The following is a 12066-nucleotide window of genomic DNA, read 5'->3' as shown; positions in this document are numbered from 1 at the left end:
ATAGGGTGCCACTTGGGACGCTAGCTGACTATGGCTGTGGCTGGCTGAGTTTCAGAGGAGGGTTGGGTTATGTGCTCTAATGTAGTGCTCGTGTTTCTTCTGGCTGTGGTAGAGTGTGGTGGTGACATTGCGTGCGAGGACGGAAATCTCATCATCGCAAACACGTAAACAGAATATCAAAACAGCTCTTTATGTGTGTGAGAGAGACAGTTTGAGACAGACCTGGGGCTTGGACTAACGAATCAAATTGTATTGATCACATTCACAGTTTACAGCAGGTATAAAAGGTGCAGAGAAATGCTTGTGTGCTTATTCCCTCAACAATGCTCCCTCAACAGCTCCCCCTCAACAATACTCCCTCAACAATGCAGTACAATAGCAATAACAATAATAGCAATAAAAGAGTCAAGTCAAAAATAACAAGTAATATAATAGGTAGTATGCATAGTAAAAATATACTATATTTACTCATATAAATGGCGTAGTGACTTGGTCACGCAGTAGAATAAATGGTATATAATAGAACCGTGTGTGTGTGTGTGTTGGAGCCATGTACAGTATGCAATGATACGCAAAATATTTTTTATTGACTTGACTTCACATCCCGCATTACCTATTTACAGTTGAAGTCAAAGTTTACATACACCTTAGCCAAATACATTTCAACTCAGTTTTTCACAATTCCTGACATTTAATCCTAGTAAAAATTCCCTGTCTTAGGTCAGTAAGGATCACCACTTTCTTTTAAGAATGTGAAATGTCAGAATAATAGTAGAGAGAATTATTTATTTCAGCTTTTATTTCTTTCATCACATTCCCAGTGGGTCAGACGTTTACATAGACTCAATTAGTATTTGGTAGCATTACCTTTTAAATTGTTTAACTTGGGTCAAACGTTTCGGGTAGCCTTCCACAAGCTTCCCACAATAAGTTGGGTGAATTTTGGCCCATTCCTCCTGACAGAGCTGGTGTAACTGAATCAGGTTTGTAGGCCTCCTTGCTCGCACACGCTTTTTCAGTTCTGCCCACAAATTTTCTATAGGATTGAGGTCAGGGCTTTGTGATGGCCACTCCAATACCTTGACTTTGTTGTCCTTAAGCCATTTTGCCACAACTTTGGAAGTTTGCTTGGGGTCATTGTCCATTTGGAAGACCCATTTGCGACCAAGCTTTAACTTCCTGACTGTCTTGAGATGTTGCTTCAATATATCCACATAATGTTCCCTCTTCATGATGCCATCTATTTTGTGAAGTGCACCAGTCCCTCCTGCAGCAAAGCACTATTGTTTGTACAGATGAACGTGGTACCTTCAGGCATTTGGAAATTGCTCCCAGGGCTGAACCAGACTTGTGGAGGTCTACAATTATTTTTCTGAAGTCTTGGCTGATTTCTTTAGATTTTCCCATGATGTCAAGCAAAGAGGCACTTAGTTTGAAGGTGGGCCTTGAAATACGTCCACAGGTACACCTCCAATTGACTCAAATGATGTCAATTAGCCTATCAGAAGCTTCTAAAGCCATGACATTTTCTGGAATTTTCCAAGCTGTTTAAAGGCACAGTCAACTTAGTGTATGTAAACATTTGACCCCCTGGAATTGTGATACACTAAATTTTAAGTGAAATAATCTGTCTGTAAACAATTGTTGGAAAAATTACTTATGTCATTCACAAAGTAGATGTCCTAACCGACTTTCCAAAACTATAGTTTGTTAGCAAGAAATCTGTGGAGTGGTTGAAAAAAATGAGTTTTAATGACTCCAACCTAAGTGTATGTAAACTTACGACTTCAATTGTATCTCTCATCCGATTTAAAATAAATATTAGAATGTGACCTGCAGTGTGTGTGTTATGCACATATATAGTATGACCGTCTTCCTAACTACAGCCATTTTGATGCTGGAGTATGTGGAAGGAGAGATGAGATAGAAATCCCATGAAGACATTGAGGTCATCCATATATTTGACAGGCAGGACCACGCTCTAGTGGAAGAGTATACTGGGACTTGTGAAGTGTATTCTGTCTGTGGTCTGCATGGATTATGCATGGGGCTTTGTGACACTCATTTTCTCTCTCTCAGTGGAATCGGAAAGACAAAGGAGGAGTTTGAGCTTGGGCATTGATGGCGTGTGTGTGCGCGCGCGCTCGTGTGTGTGCGCACGCTCGTGTGTGTGTGTGTGTGTGTGTGTGTGTGTGTATGAAACGCACTCAGTGGAATCAGAAAGAGGAAGGAGGTTGGGTTTATTATAACGTCACTTAAACATCACTCACTGACGTTTCCTCTGGAATTAATCAGCCTAATGGACGACGTCAGCCAGTAAAAGTGCTGCTACTTTCTATGGCTGCGTCTCAAATAGCACCCTATTCCCTTTGTAGTGTACTGCTTTTGACCAGAGCCCTGTCCAAAAGTAGTGCACTATATGGGGAATTAGGGTGCCGTTTGCAACGTAAGCCTATGCTAGTTATAAATAGCTGTCTTGCTCTCATTTTTAGTTGTCTGGACAGATGCCTCAGGCAAACTCCACACCCAGTAGTCGCTTGGAGCCAGGCAGCCCACTGTTTACATAGAAACAAAACACAGTCATTAAATCAAGCCTGTAGGGATGCACATATACAGTAGGCCTGAATAAACTAAAAGGTAGTTTGTTTATGCATGAGGTACCACAGGAACCTTTTGAGGGTAATAGTGTACTGTAAATGTTTTGCTTCAATGATTGCCTTTTTTGGTGTCTATTTTATTCAATGGTTTGCTGTTGGATTTTTTTGTAGCATTTGTATGTGATAAAATGGATTTAGTAAATAAATGCAGGATGTGTGTGGTACTAGAATGTGACCAAGTGGTTTCACATTCTAGTACCATTTTACTGGAGCTGTTGCTTGGTGATAACGGCAGGATGATTTTTGGATGGATCTGAAGGAGGTTAGAGCTTTAGCTTTTCAAGCCGTGGCCCTTATGGCACCCGACCCCCTATATCCTGGTATTACTAGGTCAAAGCTGTATAGGCAATAGGGTGTCATTTGTGTAATGCAGTGTGTGTCAGCTTCCTGTTAAGTAAACGCTACGTGACCTCTTTTTCCCATCTCCATATAGAAGTATAACATAGTAGGTACGTCCTAAATGGCACCATATTTCATATAGTGCACTACTTTTGACCAGAGCCCTATGTAGAGAATAGGACACAGTGAATCACTGTGATTTAGGTTTGAGTGAGTGTCTTTGTGGCAGCCGGTGACGTGGTCCAGAGACCAGAAGTCTCTATGCAGACTGTTGATGCTTATCTCCCCAGCCTGGTCAGAGAGGCACGACCGGCCTCGCTTACGTGCCTTTTTGTCTTGCAAAACTTTTTCTGGAAGGTACTACGCAGCGCACAGACCCCCTTGCGCACTCAACATTGTCGAGATACATCGAGTTTCCTTGTAGGCCTATTTGGCGGGGAACCTGTGAAGCAAGCTGTTTCTTGCCTGTTTCTGTTTGAGTATTTTATTAAAGAATGTGAACATTTTTTCTGTTAGCTCCTTTTCATTAAATCATGCATAGCTTTTCTTTATATGGCCTAAAGTAAATGTGTTCAAATGATCCTCTCACCATCATTATCATTATTCACATCAATTCAATCAAATCACAATTATCTGCTTTGGTATTGACCTCAGTGAGCAGGCTTTCCGAGTGAGGAGAGACGCATGGGTGGGCCTACCAACTGAAAACAAAAATTATTAGGAAATTCGGACCACAGAAATCCGATGTTTATATAAAATGTCTGCCTTTCCCCCTACATTTGAAGTCTAATACGGTATGTCCATTTAATATAGGAAAACACCACGTCCATTTAATATAGGAAAACACCACGCCCATTTAATATAGGAAAACACCACGCCCATTTGACCTATGTCGTTTCATTTAGTCTCATTGTTTTGAAATCAGTATTTGTCCTTCTTTCCCATTTTGTTCCCATTTTCATTCAAAAAAGATGCATGTGAGATTCACAAGAGATTTCCTATATTTTATGGACATACCGTATTAGATTTGAAATGTAGGGGGAAAGGCAGACATTGTAATGTTGTAAAACGCTGCCCTGACCTGGCTGGACACTCTCACATTCAAATCATTTTCACCTCCCATCGCTCCCATTGTTTGCATTCCCCCCCAAAAAAATATGCATGAGATATTCACTAGACTATAATATTGGTGACGCCCAACCCTGGCTGGCGATGACACTGAGGCGCTCGCATTTGTCCCACCGGCTGATGTCGAATGCTTCCACCACTTGCTGAATACCTGGTTCTTTCAGCGCCCAGAACATACTTTCAGACAACATGGGTTGGGGAGAATTTTGGGGAGAATGTCAGACACATTGGAAGAAAGCCAATGTTTCCCATAGGTATGTCTTGTTTAAAATAATAATGGCTTTATTATTCATATTATTGATGACAGCATGCCCAACGCCAATAACATGGTTACTAATCACATTTTCAGAATAATGGAACTGTTAGGAAGCTGTCCTGCAAGACTTGGCGAAGACCAACAATGGAGTGGAGGGCTGGCATCAAACATTTTCGGCTAATCTTGGCGCTACACGCTGCACCATTTTGGAAGTTCATTGAGGCAAAGAGGTGACGAGAATGGAGCAGCAACTTACTGGCGTTCCACCACCATGGCAAAGACCCGTGGATCTGAGGTCACTGGTTCAGAATTACACCATGACTAAATGGCTGGAGTCTTATCTGAAGAGCGTTGCCTACACTTTTAAGTTGCAGTGGTGAATCACAGGAGGTTGGTGGCACTTTAATTGGGGAGAACGGGCTTGTGGTAATGACTGGAGCAGAATCCGTGGAATGGTATCAAATACATCAACATATCGTTTCCAGGTGTTTGATGCCATTCCATTTGCTCCGTTTCCGGACATTATTATGAGCCGTTCTCCCCTCAGCAGCCTCCACTGTTGTGAATACTACAAAATCCATCTGAGAAAAATTAGCACCTATCCTACTTGGAGACTTCTTTGTGACACTTATCAATTTCCACCCTTTCAATAACTCAAATCCTTATGAGACCAGAATGCTAAGCACCTTCCGGGACATTTGTTCATTAGCTTATTTTTATAGTGCTGCATTGTCATGTCGCCTACTCTTATCATTTCTGTATTCTTTGGTTATTTGAAGTAAATGTTTTAGGCCTGCTTATTTTTGCATCATAATTGTTTGTATTTTGCAAAGCTTTTACGTTAATAACAAAATGTTTTATGGTGAATGGTTGGTGTTAATGGATGGTGTAGAACCTAGATAAAACAAAAATACATTATTTAAAACAAATGCATAGTATAGTCTGTTTTTAGCCTTCAGCCTTTATATAACCATAACAAATATTAATATACAATATTCTGCCCATATGAACACCATTTATTTTAGGCCATAACATTTAGACTATATATATTGAACAAAAATATAAATGGAACATGTAAAGTGTTTGTTTCATGAGCTGAAATAAAGTATCCCAGAAATGTTCCATGTAAACAAAAAGCTTATTTCCCTCAAATGTTGTGTTCAAATTTGTTTACATCCCTGTTAGTGAGAATTTCTCCTTTGCCAAGATAATCAATCCACTGACAAGTGTGGCATATCAAGAAGCTGATTAAACAGCATGATCATTACACAGGTGCACCTTGTGCTGTGGTCAATAAAAGGCCACTCTAAAATGTGAAGTTTTGTCACATAACACAATGCCACAGATGTCTCAAGTTTTGAGGTAGCGTGCAATTGACATGCTGACTCATTCTGATTGGCTGGGCCTCGCTCTCCAGTAGGTGGGTGTGCCTATGCCCTCCCATACCCACCCATAGCTGCGCCCCTAGTCAAATAAAATCTATAGATTAGGGCCTAATGAATTTATTTCAATTGACTGATTTCTTTATATGAACAGTAACTCAATAAAATTGTTGTGTTTTATATAAGTATTCAGACCCCTTCCTTTTTCTACATTTTAGTACATTAAATCCTTATTCTAAAATTGAGTAAATAAAAAATGTTCTTCATCAATCTACACATAATACCTCATAATGACAAAGCAAAAACATTTTTTTTTAATATATTTGCAAATTTATTAAAAATAAAAGCAGAAATACCTTATTTACCTAAGTATTCAGACCCTTTGCAATGAGACTTGAAATTGAGCTCAGGTGCATCTTGTTTCCATTGATCACCCTTGAGATCTTTCTTCAATTTGATTGGAGTCAACCTGTGGTAAATTCAATTGATTGGACATGATTTGGAAAGGCACACACCTGTCTATATAAGCTCCCACGGTTGACAGTGCATGTCAGAGCAAAAGCCAAGCCATGAGGTTGAAGGAATTGTCTGTAGAGCTCCGAGACAGGATTGTGTCGAGGCACAGATCTGGGAAAGGGTACCAAAAGATTTCTGCAGCATTGAAGGTCCCCAAGAACACAGTGGGCTCCATCATTCTTAAATGGAAGAAGTTTGGAGCCACCAAGTCTCTTCCTAGAGCTGGCCGCCCGGCCAAACTGAGCGATCGGGGGAGAAGGGTCTTGGTCAGGACGGTGACCAAGAATCTGATCGTCACTCTGACAGAGCTCCAGAGTTCCTCTGTGGAGATGGGAGAACATTCCAGAAGGACAACCATCTCTGCAGCACTCCTCCAATCAGACCTTTTATAGTAGAGTGGCCAGACGGAAGCAAATCCTTAGTAAAAGGCAAGGCAGTCCACTTGGAATTTGCCAAAAGGCACCTAAAGGACTCAGACCATGAGAAACAAGATTCTCTAGTCTGATGAAACCAAGATTGAACCCTTTGTCCTGAATGCCAAGTGTCACGTCTGGAGGAAACCTGGCACCATCCCTACGATGAAGCGTGGTGTGGGGATGTTTTTCAGCGGCAGGGACTGGGAGACTAGTCAGGATCGAGGGAAAGATGAACGGAGCAAAGTACAGAGAGATCCTTGATGAAAACCTGCTCCAGAGCGCTCAGGACCTCAGACTGGGGCGAAGGTTAACCTTCCAACTGGACAACGACCCTAGGCACACAGCCAAGACAATGCAGGAGTGGCTTTGGGACAAGTCTCTGAATGTCCTTGAGTGGCCCAGCCAGAGCCTGGACTTGATCCCGATCGAACATCTCCGGAGAGACCTGAAAATAGCTGTGCAGCGACGCTCCCCATCCAACCTGACAGAGCTTGAGAGGATCTGCCGAGTAGAATGGGAGAAACTCCCCAAATACATGTGTGCCAAGCTTGTAGCCTCCTACCCAAGAAGACTCGATGCTGTCATCGCTGCCAAAGGTGCTTCAACAAAGTACTGAGTAAAGGGTATGAATAGTTATGTAAATTTCAATTTTGCTTTGTCATTATGGGGTGTTGTGTGTAGATTGATGAGGGGGAAAAAACGATAAAGTACATTATAGAATAAGGCTGTAACGTAACAAAAAGTCAAGGGGTCTGAATATCTTCTGAATGTACTGCATATACAATATTCTGGCCATATGAACGAATGTGTATTCAATATTTGTAGCCATTCATGATTTAGTAAAAAGCAGTAAACATACACATTTAATAAGAGACTCGTGAACACATTTATGCAATAGTTAACATACAGAACATTAGTTTACCTTCTTTAATAACCAACTGATAAACACAATTTTGCTACTGCTGGCTTCACATCTTCCCCGGGAAACTCGACGTATTGTAGCCTCACTCAGACAAAAGAGTATCGGAGGAAGGAGTTTGCTTCTGCTGCAGTGTTCGCGGTAAAATATTACGCACTGTGGTGGTGCTTCAACCGGCCGCACCCACACATCACAGAAAGCCCCAAGACAGAGAAGAGAGAATCAACAGAGATACAGATGGACAGAGTATGAGGCACATAGAGTCCAGCGCAGACCAGAGCAGAGACCGAAGCAGACAATTGGAAGTCATCTTGCTCAAAACCCAGAACTCCCCCACTGTAACTGTTATCTTTTATTATAAAAATAATAATAATATGAATAGAAAATTGAACCTCTCATTAGGCCCTATAGAGGTTGGTGCTAAAATGAGACATGATGGTGTGAAATGATCCTGGTCTAGGCTAGCGTCTGAATTATGAAGTAGTTGCAGAGCACTGAGAAGGTGATAACCTGGCTCCAGCCATGAGTCTAATATAGCATACTGTAAGTATATTTGACTGCTTGTTTTTGTGCTTCTGTCCCCACTCCTGGTAGAATGGTGAGAATGTGAACTAAGGAAAGCATGACTCGAGCTATGATCCTGTGATATTCATGTATGCATTTTATGTATATTTGACAGCCTGTACTGTGCGTTAAGTCCTAGAATCCGAGTACTAGTATATTTGGTTTGGCACAGACCTTATTTGGTAAATGCTAGAGTTCAGATGGATGCCACAGTCTCTCCTAGTCTTCGCTAGGCAGCAGATTGAATCACCCGGGGCATAGGGGCGTTGCAATCACTACATGCTGCCAAGAATCCCCCATAATGCCTAGCTTCTACCATTTCCTAAAAGAGCAGTTTGACAGATGGATGTTCTGTCCTTAAACCAGGGCCAGTGCTAGCCTCTCCCACTGCGTCCCAAATTGCACCCTAATCCCTATGGGCTCTGGTCAAAAGGAGTGCGCTATATAGGGATATAGTGTCATTTGGGACACCCCTCTGTCTATGTGCCGTTCATTACATGGTAGCAGAGCTGCAGATCAGATGAGGGGGATTGGCTTTCAGTGGGGCGATGATGAGTTGGATCAGAGGGGACGGACTGTCTGACTCCGAGCTGGACCACCTCCCAGTCTGGTGACCTTTGATCCTGAGAGGGAGAGAGAGTGAGGGAGAGCACGGGTGTCCCCTCTTGTATCCCTGCCAGCTCATCGGTATTCAGCTCACACCGGCCTCAGGACTCTGCTTTGGTTATTGTGTGTGTGTGTGGTCCCTTCGCTCTGTCCAGTCCAGACTCACGTGGTGTGTTACTGTGGCTCCACTGGGCTCTTGATTAGCCATGGCATTTTGGCACAATAGCTAACGAAACGTCGGTTTTATCTGGGTTACAGGGCATCCAGGGTAGCCAGGTGTTGCCGCCCAGGCCCCTGCTTTGGGTGTGTCTCAAATGGCACCCTATTTAATTTAATAGTGCACTGCTTTTGACCAGAGCCATATATGTTGTGGTCAAAGCCCCATGGGCTCTGGTTAAAAGTAGTGCACTATATAAGGATTAGTGTTCCATTTGGGATGCAGCATGGGAGTCACATCTCAACCTGCTTTCTGTTGTTTAGGCCTACATCTTTACCCAGTATCCTTAGCGTGTGTGTAGGAGCCTGGTTAAACCAGACTGAAAGCTGCGCTGACCAAGAGTAACGTCATTCAGTCTGGTTAACCAGGCTATGGCTGTGTCCCAATTGACAAGGAAAAAAGCAGCATTTCAAGGCAGGACGTCAAAATTTGCGTTTCTCAATCCCAAGGTACCTTAAAAGGCTGCCTTCAAATCCCGTCTCAAATGTCGGTTACCTACTGGGAAAAGTACCTACAAAGGTAGCTGCCTCTGGAGGCAGGTATGCAGCAGGCAGCTGCCTTTGGATTGGCACATAGTCTACAGTGCCTTCAGAAAGTATTAATACAAAACAAAATCCTTCGTTTTCTCCTACGACAGCCATTTAACTCTGGAATTGTTTTAAAGTCACCATTGGCCTCATGGTGAAATCCCTGATTTCCTTCCTCTCCGGCAACTGAGTTAGGAAGGATGCCTGTATCTTTGTAGTGACTGGGTGTATTGATACACCATCCAAAGTGTCATTAATAACTTCACCATGCTCAAAGGAAATTCAATGACTGCTTTTTTTTTAACCCATATACCAATTGGTGCCCTTCTTTGCGAGGACATGGAAAACCTCCCTGGTCTTTGGTTGAATCTGTGTTTGAAATTCACTGCTCGACTGAGGGAACTTACAATTATCTGTATGTGTGAGGTACAGAGATGAGGTTGTCATTAAAAAAATAATGTTGAACACTATTATTGCATACAGAGTGAGTCCATGCAACGTATTATGTGATTTGTTAATTACATTTTTACTCCTGAACTTTATTTAGTCTTGCCGCAACAAAGACGTTGAAAAGTTATTGGCTCAAGACATTTCAGCTTTTCATTTTTTATGAATTAGTAAAAAATTCTAAACTTAATTCCACTTTGAAATTATGGTGTATTGTGTGTAGGCCAGTGACAAAAAAAATCTCAATTGAGTCAAATTAAAATTCAGACTAACACAATAAAATGTGGAAAAAATAAAGTGGTGTGAATACTTTCTGAAGGCGCTGTATAGTCTAGTGAGTGTGCATAGGGTCAGTGCAGATAGTTTGGGTAACCATTAATTGACCATTTAGCGGTCTTATGGCTTTCTGAAGGCACTGTATGTGTGTGGTTGCATGGCACGATTATTTTAGCTGTCATGTAACGTAAACAGCAGAAGGTTCTTCTATTTTAGATGATGAAGCTGTCATTTTGACCTAGGTAGTGCTGCTCCTCATTGTTCAGACATCTCCGTGAATGTGTTATCTTCACAGTTAGTTACTGCATGTCTAATTGAACCCACACGCTGTTAACATTGGATTTCTGATCTCATCATCTTTAAAGGGACTTTAAATTAATCCCAAAATCACAGCTAAAGATCAGTGGGCCTCATCTCTCGCCCACAACTACATTATGGTCCTGAAAATGAACACGCCATCCACAACAAAATAACAATATGTACATCTTTCACTCCTTAAATCCTTTCCTTCCATTCTCTTGCTCTCTCCACCCTCCTCTCTCCCTCTCCCCTCCTTTCTCTTTCCCTCCCTGTCCACCGTCCCCTCTCTTTACTCTGCTCCAGGTCAACTTTGTGGTGTGCCAGTTGTTTGCCCTGTTGACAGCCTTCTGGTTCCGTCTGTATCTCCACCCCAGTAAGACCAGTCCCTTCGTCAGACATGTGGTGGCCACGCTACTGGGATTCTACTTTGCTCTCTTCTGCTTCGGCTGGTGAGTCTCGCTACATACACACACACATATATACACACACACAGACTAGGGATGGGGACGGTTAATCGAATATCCGCATATCCGAACTGACGTTAGTATTTGATTACTTGAGTGAGTGTTGTAGGGCTATTTTAAAGGTGCTACACATAGGATTTATTTATTTATTCTAAAACATCCTATGTTTAGCACCTTTAACAATGAAAAAGCTCTGTCTAAATTAAATGAAACTTATGGCATTTTTACCTATTGATTGGACATGATTTGGAAGGGCACACACCTGTCTATACAAGGTCCCACAGTTGACAGTGGATGTCAGAGCAAAAACCAAGCAATGAGGTCAAAGAAATTGTCCATAGCGCTCCAAGACAGGATTGTGTTGAGGCACAGATCTGGGGAAGGGTACAAAACAAATGTCTGTAGCATTGAAGGTCCCTAAGAACATAGTGGCCTCCATCATTCTTAAATGGAAGAAGTTTGGAAGTACCAAGACTCTTCCTAGAGCTGGTCGCCCGTCCAAACTGAACAAATCGGGGGGGAAGGCCTTTGGTCAGGGTGGTGACCAAGAACCCGATGGTCACTCTGACAGGGCTCTAGAGTTCCTTGGTCGAGTTGGGAGAACCTTCTAGAAGGACAACTATCTCTGCAGCAACTCACCAATCAGGCCTTTATGGTAGAGTGGCCAGGCAGAAGCCACTCCTCAGTAAAAAGCACATAACAGTTTGCCAAAAGGCACTTAGACTCTGACCATAGGAAACAAGATTCTCTGGTCTGTTGAAACCAAGATTAAACTCTTTGGCCTGAATACCGAGCGTCCGTCTGGAGGAAACCTGGCACCATCCCTACGGTGTGGGGATGTTTTTCAGCGGCAGGGACTGGGAGACTAGTCAGGATCGACAGGAAAGATGAACAGAGAAAAGTACAGAGATCCTTGATGAAAACCTGCTCCAGAGCACTCAGGACCTCAGACTGGGGTGAAGGTTCACCTTCCAACAGGACAACGACCCTAAGCACACAGCCAAGACAACGCAGGAGTGGCTTCGGGACAAGTCTCTGAATGTCCTTCAGTG

The 12066-nt window shown here is 42.5% G+C and overlaps 1 protein-coding gene across 2 annotated transcripts in view; it reads left to right on the top strand.

Moving 5' to 3' along the window:
• LOC106571255 (lysophospholipid acyltransferase 2) overlaps positions 1 to 12066 on the top strand; it is a 77082-nt gene that overhangs the window by 34706 nt on the left and 30310 nt on the right. For both annotated transcript variants that reach the window (XM_045695614.1, XM_014144071.2), the window contains exon 2: positions 10854 to 10999. In XM_045695614.1, the coding sequence (XP_045551570.1) occupies positions 10854 to 10999 (146 nt within the window). The remainder of the gene's footprint in view (positions 1 to 10853; positions 11000 to 12066) is intronic.

Source organism: Salmo salar, chromosome ssa15 (genome assembly GCF_905237065.1).
Source record: "Salmo salar chromosome ssa15, Ssal_v3.1, whole genome shotgun sequence".
In the NCBI taxonomy this organism is placed as follows: Eukaryota; Metazoa; Chordata; class Actinopteri; order Salmoniformes; family Salmonidae; genus Salmo; species Salmo salar.
Note: the sequence above shows the minus strand (reverse complement) of the source record. Positions and strands in the feature narration are given on the sequence as shown.